The 16,743-nt window shown below is 47.0% G+C and overlaps 1 protein-coding gene across 1 annotated transcript in view; it reads right to left on the bottom strand.

The window, feature by feature from the left end:
* Positions 1-473: 473 nt before the first annotated feature.
* The window catches only part of KCNN3 (potassium calcium-activated channel subfamily N member 3), a 162,261-nt gene continuing 145,991 nt past the window's right edge, over positions 474-16,743 (bottom strand). The window contains exons 6-8 of the mRNA XM_030824400.1: positions 6,722-6,849; positions 5,527-5,596; positions 474-1,306 (exon numbers count right to left, since the gene is read on the bottom strand). Coding sequence (XP_030680260.1) covers positions 1,010-1,306; positions 5,527-5,596; positions 6,722-6,849 — 495 coding nt within the window. The 3' untranslated portion in view covers positions 474-1,009. The remainder of the gene's footprint in view (positions 1,307-5,526; positions 5,597-6,721; positions 6,850-16,743) is intronic.

The raw sequence follows: 16,743 nt of genomic DNA, 5'->3' as shown, positions 1-16,743 counted from the left end.
TCATGTGGTCCATCAAAACACAGCTTGTTTGGATGGAAGAAGAAAACTCTGCAGATGTTGTTATTTTTAGAAGCCTGCTTATCCTTCCTGAATGCCAACAATTTTGGCTTGGCATCCATTTCAAATCAAGCAAGGTGCATATCCAGGACAAAGCAATGTGCATTATGTCTGAAGGGATCTGCATCTTCAGTGAAACTCAGAATGTGGCCAGAACTAGCTAACTACCTGAACTGAAAGCACCCCACGTTCAGATTCAGACCAACTCAACACACATGTAAGGGGTGCCTATCGTATGCAGGGTAAGGTGTCAAGTCCCTTTTTATTTGGATTAAGCTCAAATAAGAAAGGACCTGAACCGAATGTGGGATGTGTATGTGTGTACATGTACACGTTTGCAAACACACAGATTTATGTGGGTATTAATATCAAGTGGAAAATCTGGCTTTTTATTTGTCTGTGTCTTTTTTTTTTTCTCAGTCTGATTTGGGTATATCTGTTTTGGCAAGTTGTGGGCAGCTCTCTTTTACTTTTGTCACCCAGAGGCTTCCGTAGACAAAAGGAAAGGAGAGAGGTGTGTTCAAAGACCTCCATGGCGAAGAGCCCATCCCCCAAGCCTGACACGACCCTTCCTCCCAGTGGACCCCTCTTCTGGACTGGCTTCGCTGTTGGCTACTTCAGTGCATCTGACCCCCACCCCCCGCGTGAAGACCTGAGATTGAGCGTGGATTTCTGTTCTCCACCAACTCTGCAGCAAGGGCCCTGCCAGAGGCGTCGCTTCCTGTCATCTCCTCTTCCCGCTCCCAAGTAGAGGCACCTAAACAGAGATTAGATTTCTGGTTTCAAGGCATGTCGGACCAAGCACGCTGAATGAACATGAGTTAGTTAATTAGCTCGGTCTCTCTTCTTTCCGTTCCCTGGTCTGAATGTTCCTTGATGGCAAAGTGACCAGGAGAGAGTTGATTTGCATCTTAAGACCTATGGGTAATGCTTCTGGAGTGGGGAGATTTATTTAGCAACTGCTTGAACTTGTGTACGGGGTCGGGAAGGAGGTGGAGCTGACCCCAATGGGGCTATCGGAGATTGGGGTGTGGGTGGTGCCCACTGCCACGCTGACACCCCGGGCCTCGATGATGGCAGACAGGAGCTGCTGCTGCTGCTGGCGCAGGGTGTCGGCGATGAGCAGCGGCAGGGAGTTGAAGCTGGCGGTGAGATGCTCCAGCTTCGACTCCAGGCTGCCAATCTGCTTCTCCAGGTCTTCGCTCCGGTCATTGAGTTCTGTGATTAAGTCATACATGACATTCTGCATCTGTGTGGAGAGAGAGAGGCGAGAGACAGGGAGATGACAGGTCATCACAGGGGAATCTGCAATGGGAGAAATGAAACGCCCTCCACAGTATGACAGGAGCCACTTCCACACCAGCTGATCTGGTCAAGGAAGGACACAGGCTTCTTTCCTGGGGACGGGGATGCTGAAGTGTGCACATTTTTGTTTTCTTATTACAAAAGTAATGAGTATTAATGACAGCATTTTATTAGAAAATATGCACCAAGGGGAAAAAAGTGGCCCCTTTTTTTTTTTCTTAAATAAAGTGAGTCTCTAAACTGTCTCGTGTTCTCACAGGGCCACAACCTCTCAGCTCACATGGCTGCTGGCATCTAATGATTCCAGAGAAGACGGTGGTGGGGAATGGACAGTGCAGTGGGTGTATAATTAGTAGGCCGGGGCTCAAGTACACATCTGCAGCTCACTTACAGTGTGCCCTCTGCCAAGCGCCTGGCCTCTCTCAATCTCGGTTGCCTTATAAAATTGGAGTTAATAATAACTATACACAGTTAGGAATTATTGCACATCTCCCAACCTCTATTTTAACACAGCAGACAGGATGTAAAGTGAATGAACTCTCAGGCACAGTGCTTAGCCAAAGGGGGCTGCCTTGCTGAGGTGTGGCCCTTCCCCTGCCTGATCCACAATGCCTCAGGGTGGGACATCCCTGAAGGGCCACTCTGAAGGGCTGAGGTCTTTGTTGACTGTATCACAGTTCAAACCCTCCCTCTGACCAATCCTGCCCTCACTCCTCGGCAGGGGTCCTGAGGGTGCTCCCCTCAGAGCTCCCCAGTACCCCTCCTGCACTCAGCACTGACTCCCGGTGTTCCAGGGGTGCCGGCTGATTACCAGTGCTCCTTGCCCAACATCCTGTGGCCCCCTTGTTGGTCTGCAGAGTCCCAGTCTATGCAACAGATATTTTTCTCCCAGCAAATTAGCAAATGCCATCTTGGCTGTGTACATCAGACTTGGGAACAAGATTCACAAGCGTCTTCAGCCTCCCATGTGTCAGGGAGTGAGGCTCCCGGGGCGGCAATGCAGAGAGCCAGGCCGGTGGTTGCCTGGTCATCCCTGAGGTACTGTGGCTCTTTGGGTTTCTGATGATCTGCCAGTGACACCCCAGTCCTATTTCATGTGAAATTTCAGGTTACTCTAGGAAGATATGGAAACAGTTTATGCTCCAGGGACCAAAGCAGCAGCAAGTAAGGTGAGAGGAAAAAAGAGGAGTAAAAGAAGACGTGAGAAGCCAGAGAAGAATGAAGGGGAACAGGGGCGCAAAATGCAGTGAGGCCTCCCAAGCAGACTCCAGGCCCCATGAGGAAATTCACTGGGGCAGCATAAGGAAAGGTCACGAGGTGGCATGGAGATGGCCCCGCTCCCATGAGCTCTGCTGTTGCCAAAGCAGGACACCGTGTTGTGGATGCCCTTGGAGGACAGGGCGACTTTAGAAGTGAAAGTACTCCCTTTATTAATCAACATGACAGAACCTCCTCGAGGCGCACATTCTTCGCGGAATGTGCAACATCACCCATTTCATTTGACCGCAGGGGCACCCTGATGAGCTCTGGACTCAGAGTCCAGGACCCTGGGTTGTGGCCCCCGTGCTGGTGCTCACCAACTGCCTGACCGTGGGATGGTCACTTTGTTCCTTTGGATCTTGGTTTCCTCATCTATATTGATAATCAGAACTACCATTTGCAAAACCTTTACAGTTTACAAAGCATTTTCACAGATATCATCTTATTCGATCACCTGAGCCTCCGATGGTAGGAATTATTTTTATATTTCAATTGAAGTAATTGAAGCAATCGGGGAAAGACTCCAAGCCCTCCCAGCTCTGCCAGCCTATAGGACAGCAATTCAATACAGACATAATATGTGGAGGCCACATGCCATATTCTTAATTTAGAGAGGAGCAAAGGGCAGGAGTGGGAAGGCGCTGAGTTGGGAGGCTACAGCACAAAGGCAGAAAAGAGAGAGAACACGGCGTTATTGTCTCTCCCTGTTCCATTGCTTGGTGACAGGATGCCAGGGGGAATATGGACCAGTGTGAAGTGTGCTAAGCTGCTGCCAGGACCTTGGACGAGTCTCCTGGGGGGAAAAGACAAAGACTGGGTGAATGGCAGAGTTCATCTCCTCCTCAGCTCTCCCCACAGGGGTTCTGCAGATTTTTCCCTTAACCCTTTCCTGCACACTCTTTCTTTCCAGGTAACTTGCTCCTGGGGTATTTACGGCTTAGTTCCCCCACCCAATTCACAGGAGTGTCTTTCCAGTTCACTGAGGGGTTCACTTCACCCCGTCTGCTCTGTGGGCCCCATCTCTCCAAGAGGCTGTGGGTGGCACTGCAGAAATGCAGGCTTGAAAGTTTGGTTTGCCTGATGTCCCCAGGGAACATCAGTCACAGCGTGTCCTGCAAGGTGAGAGGAGAGACAGGAAACACTGCTACTCATGGAAGAAACATCCTGGGGCATCTTGTTGGGCTATTCCTGAAGCTCACAGGTGGGCCCCTAGCCCTGTTTGCTCCACATGACCCTCTTCCTGGCCAATGCTGATTGGTCCCAGGGTGGATATGTGGCCCAAATTGGCCAATCATTTCCTCTCTTCTGAGAATTTAGAATTAAGACTAGTAGGGGGCCAATTAGTCTTTACCTGTGGCTAAAACTATCATATGTACTCTCGGAATTGGAGCCTGTTACAGTCTGTCATGGGGACAGGAGGCAGAGAGGGAGAGAAAGAGAGGAAGAGAGAGGGAGAGGAAGAGAGAGACAGGGAGAGGGAGAGGAAGAGAGAGACAGGGAGAGGGAGAGAGAACTGAAGCAGTCACTTGAACAGAAGGACAGAGAAGAAATGGTGAGAGACCTCCTGGCTGTGGGGGCTGCCTAGGTCTAGTTCGAGTCATTTCCTTCCTGCAGTCTGGCCACATGTCTCCTTTGAGGTTTTGCCTGGAATGAGACTCCCTTATATCCTTAGAATAGATTTCTCCATTTTTAAACCTGGTTCCAGCGGGTTTCTGATATTAAAACCAACACACCCAAAAACCTGAGGGAGTTCTCTCCTGCAGGCCCACGTTCCACTCCCACCCCTGGCTCCTAGGAACCACCCTGCACTCCACGTGAACGCCCTTCTCCAAAGGCACGCAGGCCTGGAGGCTGCTCCCCAAGTGTGCCAAGCCACTTACTCCCCGACTGAAGTCCTCACAGGTTTAGGAGGCCCTTTCTTTGGTTCAATCCCTTTATTAAACAAGGCACCTGCATGTGGCACGACAACTAGTGATTTCTCTGATTGCACTCTTTTCAAAGGCTGCTTAATGCGCCTGAGGGAGTTTCTCTTGCTTATCCAGGGAATGTGTTCCATTATGATAATTGACATCTGCTGGAATGTTCTGCCAGCCTGGCCCTGGGCTGTACACTTAATATACAATTCCTATCAAGAGGCAATGAGGAGAGGGGGCTAAGGAGGGGAGGCCCTTTCTTCAGTGGCACCGACTCTCGGCTCTGCCAGCAGTGCGGCCTTCAGCTCCCTCACCTGGGTGATTTGCAGGAGGAGAGAGTGTCTTTACAGTATTTATGGCAGCTCAGGGCCAGAAACAGTGGCAGAGTGATGGCGAGCCTTACGGCATAGGGCTCTCAAAAGAGGGCTCTCTTTTTGGGTATCTTCATGTTCCTTGTAGGCTACCTGCCTCTTGAGAAGTAAAGAAATGCACCCCCCCACACACACCACTGCCACCAATTTGAGGCCAGAAAAACTAGTTAGTGAGGACTGGAGGATGCACAAAAATGAACTTCCAAGTATTACAGCAAACCGGTGTGACCTGGGCAGTTAGTATGGCCATCGTTACCGTCTGGTCCTTGCTAGCATGCTTCACAGCCGTGCAAACTCAAGCCCAACCTCAGAAGTCCCTCAATGTGCAGCTCATAAAATGACACGGAAAAGGTTTAGTCAGCTCATTAATTTCACGCAAAGACACACCTGAGCGATTTCACTTAAGAAATAAACACCAAGTTTTACAAGACCACAAGACATACCGGTAGATTGCAAATGGAACAAACTTGAGCCTAGGTATTTTTGAACCAAGCAGAAATTTTTCTTTGCTTGCCTGGTCCCGCGCTGTCCAGTGCGAACCCAGCCAGGACTCACAGGTGAGCCTGAGAAGACTCAGTGTCTGCGTGTTCTAGGGGATGTCTCCAGACGCTGCCACTCACCTTGGAAAGGTCCACCAGGGTGTTGGCTTGGTCACTTAGCTTCCTCTGTTCCATCTTGACGCTCCTCAGCCTGTGGGGAAGAATGGTAACAGGCAAGCCCTTCAAGTCCATGCAAAGGTTTAGCCCCACCAGCAGATCCTCCAGCCCTACCACTGCCTCTGATTTTGGAACCCAGTATGGGGACCGTGAACCTGGGGAACAACTGAGGCTTTTTCTTTCCAGGGGCTTGTCACATCCCCCCAGAAAGCAAACTCTTGTCTCCACGCATGCTCACCTTCAGTCACTGGTTTCTTGCTATTCCCAGATCATTTCCCTGCCTCTATGCCTGGGCTGCGCCTTCCATGTTGAGTGCCTTATTCTGAAATTTTCAGGGGTTCCCCAAACCTGTCCATCAGAATAAGTGTTTTCATCCTTTGCTTTTCCACTATACTTTTTAAAACTCCTCCATCACAGAAAGAATCAGCCACGGTTTGTTTTGATTTGAGTTGCAATGCATGGTGTGTGTGTGTGTGCGCATGTGCGTGTGGTGTGTGTTCTGTGTGTGGCATGTGTGTGGATTTTGTGTGTGGTTTGTGTGGTGTGTATATGTGTGGTGTGTGGGATGTGTGTGGTGTGTGTGTGTAGTGTGTGTGATGTGTGGTGTGTGGTGTGTGTCTGGTGTGTATGGTGTGTGTGAGGTGTGTGTGGGGTGTGTGTGTGGTGTCTGTGTGTGGTATGTATGGTGTGTGGTGTTTGTGGTGTGTATGGTGTGTGTGATGTGTGGTATGTGGTGTGTGGGGTGTGTGTGTGGTGTGTATGGTGTGTGTATGGTGTGTGTGATGTGTGGTATGTGGTGTGTGTGGTGTGTGTGTGTGGTGTGTATGGTGTGTGTATGGTTTGTGTGAGGTGTGTGTGGTGTGTGTGTGTGTGGTGTTTGTGTGTGGTGTGTATGGTGTGTGTGATGTGTGGTGTGCGTGGGGTGTGTGTGTAGAATGTGAAAGCTCTTCGAGGTTCTTACTCTAGTTTTTACCTTCCATAGCAGCCTGCCCAATTCCTGGCATGTGGCTGGTGCAGTGAGTGAGTGATCAGACCCAGTTCACCACTCCACTTGCTGAGTGGAACAGAATGGATTGCTTCTGTGCTACTGACAGAGTTGTAGGAGTCCCGCCACTCCCAATCTGGTCATCTGATGGCTGAACCGCTCTGGCATACTCACTGGTGGATAGCTTGGAGGAACTTCCTCTGGTGTTTCCTCACTTTGGCATGGTCAATCTTCTTTAGCAGCTTTGTGTGTTTATAGATTAACCATGTTTCCCGAAGGACATTGGCTGCAGCATTCTTGATCTAAGGAAGAATAAATAAAGTAGGCTGCTATCAGGTTCATTTTCTTAGGTTCATTTTTGTGGTTGCTGCTGTAGTCTACCTCATAAAGAAACGATTTTGTAATGATCTATTTTCTTAACCAAAATCACGGAACTCCTAGAAAAGATGATTAAGGCCGGGCACTGTGGCTCCCGCCTGTAATCTCAGAAATTTGGGAGGCCGAGGCGGGTGGATCACCTGAGGTCAGGAGTTGGAGACCAGCCTGGACAACATGGTGAAACCTGTCTCTACAAAAAATACAAAATTAGCCAGGTATGGTGGCACATGCCTGTAATACCAGCTACTTTGGAGACTGAGGCAAGAGAATCGCTTGAACCTGGGAGGCAGAGGTTGCAGTGAGCTGAGATCACGCCATACTCCAGCATTGGCAACAAGAGTGAAACTCCATCTCAAAAAAAAAAAAAAAAAAAGAAAAGAAAAGGTGATTAAAATTCATCTGTTCTTAATCTTGTGTTGGACACTGCAGACCAGAGCTTGAAGTTGGAGGGTCTTTCTTTTCTTTTCTTTTCTTTCTTTCTTTTTCTTTCTTTCTTCTTCTTTCTTTCTTTCTTTCTTTCTTTCTTTCTTTCTCTCTTTCTCTTTTTCTTTCTTTCTTTCTCTGTCTCTTTTCTTTCTTTCTGTTTCTTTCTTTCTTCTTTCTCTTTCTTTCTTTCTCTCTCTCTCTTTCCTTCTCCCTCTCTCTTTCCTTCTCCCTCCTTCCTTCTCTTTTTCCTTCCTTCCTTCCCTCTCTCTTTCTTTCTTTCTTTCTTTCTTTCTTTCTTTCTTTCTTTCTTTCCTTTCCTTTCCTTTCCTTTCCTTTCCTTTCCTTTCTTTCTTCTTGATTATTTCAATACTATCTGTTGACTGCTGTTGCTGATGCTATATTTAGACAGGCTGCATGAGCAAGACCTTGAGTCCCGGGGTCCCCTCGGAAAATAGCTAGCAATATACCATTGCTGCCCTTACATGCAGACTTCCGAGTTTTACCTGAGATTGCCACTTAGTGTATACGGTACATTGCTTGGATTCAGAGATTAAACAGATTTCCTATCAGCTGGAGATTTTAAAAGACTTCTTTGAGAAAATGTCTTTCTCACTGATTGGAACTATAGGTACCAACAAGCCCATTGTCTCCTTTCCCAAATGGCCAAAAACATTTGCACTGCAATTGTACATGTAAATGTAATTGGCACAAAACGGAAATAATTTTAGAGCAATGTCTGAAAATCAGTGAAGATATTTAGGTGTGAAACCAGAGCTTCCTCTTTCCCAAGGCTGGCTCCTTCACTGTGCACTGCAATCACACATTTCAACATATGATGCTGTCATCTGTTGACATGGAAACCACTGATATCACCAGGCTCACGACTGAGCTGAGACATATCAATGGCATCCAGATGGCAGGGGACAAAGTTTTAATCCAAACACAGACATCTTCAGCAATTAGTAACAAGAGCAAGAGAAAACATTCCTTATTAAGCACATGCTAAGCAGATTTTTGATTAACCATCCCCATTTCTGTCAGCCATGCAGACTGGCATGGGTCCACAGGCCTGGGGCCTGGAAATAAGTAGGCCAGCCTAATAGAAATCAGGTTACTAGCCAGAAAGGATTTTAATAAAATTAGAGAATACAGACCTGCTTCTTCAGATTGACATCAACAGATGGGACGTTGTTAAAATACTGAGACGTGTGGGAAGGCTAGGAAACATTGTTTTGCAGGCTGATAACTTTTGTGTATGTTTTAAAAATTTATTACTAAGGCTGGATTATATTTTTCATTGGCGCTGAGGTGATGTTTTTAAAAGAACAGCTAAGTCTTCTCAGAAATGTCTAAGGGATGTAAATATTGCTTTTTAAAAATTCAGTAAAGATCCACTGTGAAAATAGTTTTAAATGACTTAATTGCCCGCCTCTAGTACTTTCTTGCCTGAAAGGAAGCAGGTTGTGGTGGGAAGTTGGAAACGGTGGATGTCCAGGAAAGGACACCATGGTCTCTGGGGTTCTGCTCAGGGAACTAGAGTGAACAGCAGCCTCCTGGCAAAAAAGGCGGCACGGAAGGGAAGCCTTGCTCTCTGCAGAGCACACATTTAATATTACTGCCCTCCTCTTGCAGGGAAAGGAGGCAATTGGATGTGTCATTTCTTCAGTTTCCCTAGGCACTTAGCCTCTTAGGAAAGCCTCAAGGAAACTGGAAAGTCTGCAGGTGAATCCCTTCTCTGTCAATTATTAAGCAGTTTAAGAGCAAATGCTTCATTATCTATAAGATGGGAAAAATAAAGAGGGCTCCTATGAGGCAGTGATGATGGTGCTGGCAGCAACAGCTAACATCTACCAGGTGCAGCCACAGGTCTGAGTACTTCATATGTCTAAGCTCCTTTACTCCTCACCACAACCCCATCAGGGAGGTTCTAACATTATCCGCATTTTACAGATGAAGAAACCGAGACACAGACCACGAGTAGGCCATTATAAATGGCAAACTGAGTCAGCGTGGGTTTGAATGCTACATGAAATATAAAGTACCATACAGATACTAGTTAAAATCATCTAGCTCAAACCCCTCATTGAACATACGAGGAAACCACTTCAGAGATGGGATGTGAGAGCCAGAATCACACAGCGAGCTAATGGCAAAGTCAAAACAAGAGCCAGGTCCAGGAAGAGCAGAAGGTTTTCATGTGGACTGAAGGAAAGACAAACAAAATCATTTCTTGTTTTCCAGGATCAAGGAATTGGAAAGAACATTGGATTTTTTTTTTTTTAAATCATCATGGCCCTCACTTAGCAATGTGACAGAACACGGAGTCCAGGTCCTGCACTTAACGTCAGCCCAAATGTAAGATATCGAAGTCACAGCACGGCCCGGGTAGCTGAGAGAGGCCGTCACATCATCTTTATGAGTTTGGAGGGAGGCCTCTGTGCATTCGGGAAAGTGATGTTAACTGCCAGCCCTTGCACTGACTCTGAAATTAATTACCAGCAAACAGCCTGGCACAAAGCTAAGTAGATCAATATCTGCGAGAGAAAAAGAAATAGGCTTTTAACTGCACTGTGCTTTCCCAGGTGGACAGTAAATGCTATTGTGGCCAGGGTCTCCCTCCAGTTCACCTGGTTGATTGATCTAAGTATTGTTGGGGTCGGGAGCAGATGAGGTCACGTGCCCTTCCTCAGAGTTGCCGAGCCTCTGAAGGGCTCCATGCACCCTTCCTTGATGGAGGCTTGGGTACCACCTGACCTCTCCTGGTGGGCAGAGGCACCAGGGCCAAAAGACACTCTCAGGGTGTGGCAGTGCGAGAGGGCAGGGCTTAAGATGAAAGCAGCAAGCCAGAAAGAGTGGCTCAAGGTTGGCCACAATCGGATGGGTTTGGGGATGGTTAGGAGAGGACCCTTTGTGAATGGAAGTCCAGCTGTCCTGCCTCCAAAACCCATAAACAAATTGGCTGATTGTTTTCTGCAAGCCCAGAAACTCTCTACCAAAAAATTGCTTTCACTCTGATTGGGACCAGAGAATGGGCTCTATGATCTACTTTAGGAAGGGCTGTAAGATTAATGGGCCTGGGCAAGAAAGTGGTCCAATGAAGACCTTGCAAATTATGGTGACAGCTAACATATACTGAGTGCTTACTATGTGCCAGGCTTTGTGCTAAGCCCGTATGTCTGCACTGTTTCATTAACCTTCAGAAAAACTTGACAAATAGATGTGATCATGAGCTCCACCTTGGACCCACTACTGAACTCTCTGAGACTCCCTTTATTTATACATTTGAGGAACAATTAATGAGCACCTATGACGGGCCAGACATTGTTCTAGCAAGTGAGAGTACCACAGCGAACAAATCAATAACATTCCTGCCCTTATGGAACTTACAATCTTGCAGAGAAGACGGTATGAAATTTGTATTATAGCATCAGGTAATAAGCGCTTAAAAAACCACAACAAGAAAGCAGGGTCCGGGGCTAGTGAGTGATGCAAGTACTACCTGCATCTGTGAAATGGGATTACTGTGTTGATTAAATGAGAATATACTTAAAACATTAGCACAGATCCTGGCCAAATGCCTCAATACCTTTGTTAATATTCTCTCCTTCCAATAAATGTCAGCTTCCTTCCCTCTAATTTCCCCAGCCCGCAAGAAAACATACAACAGAACACACATCTCTTCCTTGAGCTCTTGGCCATAGCATCCCAAGTCAATGACTTGCTCTGGCCACCTCTCTGCCCAGGTAGCCTGCTACTTGCTATTACAGAGGGGCTGTCGGTTGCAGCAAGAATGCTTGGGGCAGGAGTACAAGGGGGATGAAAGGAGCACCTTTCTTGGGCACCCTAAGCCTCCAGCAGCCCCAGGAGCCCTGGGAAATTCCAGGAGTCCCATTAGCAGAGCCCCCTAGAGAAGAAATCACTAGCATGCCCATTATGCTGCCAGGAACCCTTGCCAGAGAAGTATTCTACTTGGAGGTTGGAGACGGGGAAAGGGAGGCCTGGCCGGTGGGTGTGATTTAAATACATGCATCTTGGACAATTTCTTCACTGTGTGAACATCACAGAGTGTACTGAAACAAACCTAGATGGTACAGCCTACTACACACTTAGGCTGTATGGTATAGCCTATTGCTCCTAGGCTACAAGCCTGTATGGCACATTCCTGTACTGTAGGCAACTGTAACAAATCACTAGGGGAGAGGAATTTTTCAGCTCTGTTATAGCCTTCTGAGACCACCTTGGTATATGTGCACCATCATTGACTGAAACTTGTTATGCAATGCATAACTTCAAGGAGTTACACAGGTTGAAACTAGGCTGAGTGATGATCAGATCACTATCGGAGAACCTGCAAGCCAGCCCTTGACTGAAGGTGTCCATTACACACAGGACAAGAGAAGGGGGCCGGTTCCTCTTTCCCATTTGCCAAGCCCACTCTCCCCTCATCACCACCCCACAGACTTGCTCTGGCTTCCCCGGCTGCCCTCTCTTTCATCACCCTGCTGCACCTCCTCTTTTTCCTCCCCCTGTTCTATTCCACACTCCCTTTGCAGGCTTCTCTGCCTGCCTCACCCGGAGGCCCTCACTGACCACTTAGAAGTGGGAGCTCCACCTCTCTGGCTGGCAGGAAATTGGGTGGACAGAGAGGAGATGTACTTCCGTTGTTCAAAGAGGGAGCTTGAGGTTCTCCCTGTAGCAATATGGTAATGGGTGGTGGTGGTGGGTAATTCTATAATGCTATTTATGTGATACTCAGTTAGGGTGGAGTTAAGCTGGCTTTTCTCTTCAGCAGGTCTGGGACCCTAGCCCCATGCTGAGTTCCAAGGAACTGACCGCCCTAAAGCTGCCTGCCTGATGGTCTGAGAGCAAAGTGGATCCTGCATAGGCTGGGGGCTCACCGTCGCCCCTTTCTGGGCCTTCGTCTTCTCATCTGGGTTGGAGTGGCTCTTCCCTAAGGGTCCTTCCAGCTTAAACGCACATTGTTTCTGTGACTGTTGCTAAAGAAAACCTGCACTCAATCTGTCTGGGACAGAACCTTGTGCGTGATGTAATTTATAATCCTCTTCGGGGGGGAATTAGCATTCCTGATAACTGCCCTATTGATTATCTGATCAATTGTAAAGAGATGAAGACTTGTTCTGGAAATCCACTGTTGAGCCCAACCAGCTGTCCGTTAGCCGTCCTTTAGCTAAACCTTCTATGTCTGGCATAACAATGACTACCATTGCTTTTCCTATGAAATACCACTACTAAGAGTAATCTTTGAATTAGCCTGCTGAAGAAAATTTTCTTCTAGCAAGATTATGATCAAACTTTGGCATATGCTTGTAATTAAAGACAAGTTTTCTTCAGTGTCATTCAGGAGATAGTAGGTGGGGGAACTACTTAAAGGTTTTTGAGCAGGAAGTAATATGTTCAGAGCTAAGCCTGAGAGTCTAAGGAGATCCATGGGGAAGCGGAGTGCAGGATGACGGGGGTAAGGGAGGCCGAAGTGAGGAGAGCAGGTAGCAGGCTGCTGTGATAGTGCAAGACAGAAGATGGCGGCTTCAAGAGTGGCGGGGCAGAGGCCCTGGAGAGGCAGGCATGCGTGAACAGCCACTGCAAGGTCGAATCAAACACAGAAAGTGCTCAGACCCCTGTGGGGTCCAGGGCCCAGAGGAGTCAGAAATGGGGCTAAGCCTTTAGGCCTGGCGTCTGGAAGAACACCATGTCAGGAGCACACCAGGGAAGTTAGGAGAAGGAACTAGTTTAGGGAAGTTGTGGGTTTAGTTCTGGTCTTACTCATTGAATTCATGGGGAAGTGTACTTGGATGAGCTACTTGGGGCAAGAAACCCTTGCAGCAAGAAGGAGATATGATCCTCAGCACACTGTGCTGTCTGAAGGTTCTGCTCACTGTGGCTTGATGTGGAGAGCAGGTAACGCAAAGAAAATATCTCCAGTCCATGGTGCCTCCCAAGCCAAGTGTGTGCATAGCAGCCCACTCTGCCTTTTTCTTTTTCTTTCCTTTTTTTTTTTTTTTTTGAGATGGAGTCTCACTCTGTCACCCAGGCTGGAGTGCAGTGGCGCAATCTCAGCTCACTGTAATCTCCACCTCCTGGGTTCAAGCAATTCTCCTGCCTCAGCCTCCCGAGAAGCTGGGATTACAGGTGCTCACCACACGCTTGGCTAATTTTTTGTATTTTTAGTAGAGATGGGGTTTCACCATGTTTGCCAGGCTAGTCTCGAACTCCTGACCTCAAGTGATCCGCCCACGTCGGCCTCGCAAAGTGCTAGGATTCCAGGCATGAGCCACCGCAGCCGGCGCACTCTACCTCTTATAAGAAGAAGTGATCTCTGAGGGCAGTCAGCCACCAGAGGTTAAGGATGGAGGTAAGGACCACCTCTTACCTATCTTGGTGCCCCCAGAGTACAGAGTGTGGCACCCAGGGAGTGGCCTCTGTGATGGATCTGTTTAGTTACATAAAACAGAAAGATGGGGACATGAAAACACTAAGTGGCAGAAAAGATGGGGCTCTAGTATCTTTCTTCCAGTCCCTCTGTGAATCATGTACTTACATATTATCTAGTAGCCCAGAGGTTAGCAATAAGTTATAATTATAGAATAACAATGGCAGTGACACTGTGAAGTCAGTGTGGGAAGATCTGATTGAATTAAATACAGAAATGACGTTGCTGCCAGAGTTGATAAGTCATACAAGGAAAGAAGATAAGCATGGGATTCAAGAAAACCAGAAACTGAGTTCTTACCCAGTGCTATCAGACCCTCTTCCCTCCCTACAAATAAATAAAAAAAAAATAGTGCTGGCTGTCATGGCAAAGTCTAGGCTGCAGTCTTTAGAGCAAGACAGGATGAATAAACACTAGAACAATTTGGGTATTTTCTATGATTAATAGCTACAATTCCTTTTTTCGTTTTGCTTAGGTCTTTGAAGCATCAAGGTTGCATATACCGGTAAGAGACTGTTTTATCTGTCAAATCTACTAATTGTCCACTCCGAAGAGGTTGCAATTATGCCACAGTCAACTCCTTCATGTTGGATCTTTCTCTGAGAATTCACTGAGATGTTGTGAACAGACTATGCTTAGCATTTCTTTTTTTTTTTTTTTTTTGAGACAGAGTCTCGCTCAGTTGCCCAGGCTGGAGTGCAGTAGCACAATCTCGGCTCACTGCAACTTTCGCTTCCCAGGTTGAAGCAATTCTCCTGCCTCAGCCTCCCGAGTACCTGGGACTACAGGCACGTGCCACTATGCCCGGCTAATTTTTTTGGATTTTTGTTTTTAGTAGAGACAGCATTTCACCGTGTTAGCCAGGAAGGTCTCAATCTCCTGACCTCCTGATCCATCTGCTTCGGCCTCCCAAAGTGCTGGCATTACAGGCATGAGCCACCGCGCCCGGCCAAGAGCTTCTAAGGATCATATCTGAGAGTGAGTCTTTCTTTCTTTCTTTTTTTTTTTTTTGACGGAGTCTTGCTCTGTGGCCCAGCCTGGAGTGCAGTGGTGGGATCTCGGCTCACTGCAAACTCCACATCCCAGATTCAAGCGATTCTCCTGCCTCAACCTCCTGAGTAGCTGGGATTACAGGTGCGTGCCACCACGTGCCGCTAATTTTTGTATTTTTAGTAGAGTCAGGGTTTCACCATGTTGGTCAGGCTAGTCTCGAACACCTGACCTCATGATCCACCCACCTCGGCCTCCCAAAGTGCTGGGATTACAGGTGTGAGCCACCGCACCCGGCTGCTTAGCGTCTTCTTGACCAATGAGCCACTCCAGCTGGATACAATGGACCATTTTGAGAGGACAGAGGGCAGGCCAGGCATCCCCAGGGGAAGAAAGGTGGGGTTCTCTTGTGAGCAGGTCAAAGTCAGCTCAAACCAGAGCAGGCCAAGGATGCACACATCCAGTTTCATTTCCATTAAGGTTATGTAAGAGAACCCTCAGAAGTTCTAGTCCTGCCAGCTTTGAAAACCTTCTCTCTGTAAGAACCATCCCTCCTGTGTTGTTTATTTCCTTGAGAAAATATATTAGATATTAAAGAGACATTTCAAAAGATTTAAGTGTTCTCAGAAAAATGAGATGTTATTCGATTAAAAAGCTACCTTAGATTCATGGATGAGCAATAAATATTTGTTGATTTGATTTTCAGTCCTACTTTTCAAGAAGTGGAATTGAGGAGGATATTAGGGAATCATTTTTGAAAGATTAAAATTAGCAACCACAGTCTCATCTTCTACAATTATATTGCAGAAAATGGTTTATTTTCCTGGCATACAAAGGAGCTGGCTTTCCTCAGCTTTATTTTCCTCTAGCGTCTGATCTACTTGGTGAAAAATGGAGAGGACAAAGGAATAGCACCAAATACAAAGAATACACTTGGCTTAAAAAAGAAAACCAGAATAAACAGAGAGACTGCTAATGTCTCTACTCTTGGTAAACAGCTTATGAGAAGGCTTTGGAGGCAAAACATCTCCCTGCCCTCACTCCAGCACGTAGTTTCAATTCAGTGAAACCTCAGTAAATTGCTTCAGGAAAATAGATGCAAGTGGATTTACATTTAGGTGTTTCAAGAACTTGAATAATTTCCTCAATACTGAGCATGACTTTTGCACCCATTATTAGAGGGGGCTGAAAGAGAGTGGCCAAGTGGCAGGGTTCCCGGCAGGCCTTACTGTGGTAGCAGCCTTCAATCACTGCCATTGTGATGTGACAAATCATGGCTTTTTTTGGTGCAGCTGATAGCTCAGGGCCATGATGTACCAAGTACAAACACTTGAATGTCAACAACATAAGAATATTTGCCTGCACCAGTTCCTTTTAATGTCTGTTAAGGCTCTTTACAGAATCCAGTAAATGTAATCAAAGACCAAACAATCAAACACCATGAATAATTCTGCTGAGAAACTGGAAAGGCCTTGGCCACTGCACACTCTCCCACTGCCTTCCCCGAGAGCTCGCTCGCAGCTCCCTCTGTCATTCTCTCTCTCTCTCTCTTTTTGTTCTTCCTTCCTGCCTTTGTCTCTATTTCTAACACATTTTTGCTGCTGTGCAACATTAATCACTGAATATTTTCTCTAGCTTTCAAAAACCCTAATCAAAATTTGGTTGCTCGTGGGTCCCTTAACCTACTTCAGTCCTAAATGAAAAGACTGTGGAGGCCGAGACACGGGCGCAGGGTTTTAATTCTGTCTCGTCTCAGAAAGAGGACAGTCTTGCAGGAAATCATCTTACTGACCTTCCTTCAGGCTGTAGTTCTAAAGAGTTTTCCATAAAAGCTGTCCTTGAATAAACAGCTCCTGCCTTGCCCTTTGGCCTGCTGTTATTCTGGAAGGCTTATATCTGTCTATTCTAAATGGGCCTTTTCGTCTCAGACAATTCAGTGGGGTGTCCAACTTTC

Source organism: Nomascus leucogenys, chromosome 12 (genome assembly GCF_006542625.1).
Source record: "Nomascus leucogenys isolate Asia chromosome 12, Asia_NLE_v1, whole genome shotgun sequence".
NCBI classification, from domain to species: Eukaryota; Metazoa; Chordata; class Mammalia; order Primates; family Hylobatidae; genus Nomascus; species Nomascus leucogenys.
Note: the sequence above shows the minus strand (reverse complement) of the source record. Positions and strands in the feature narration are given on the sequence as shown.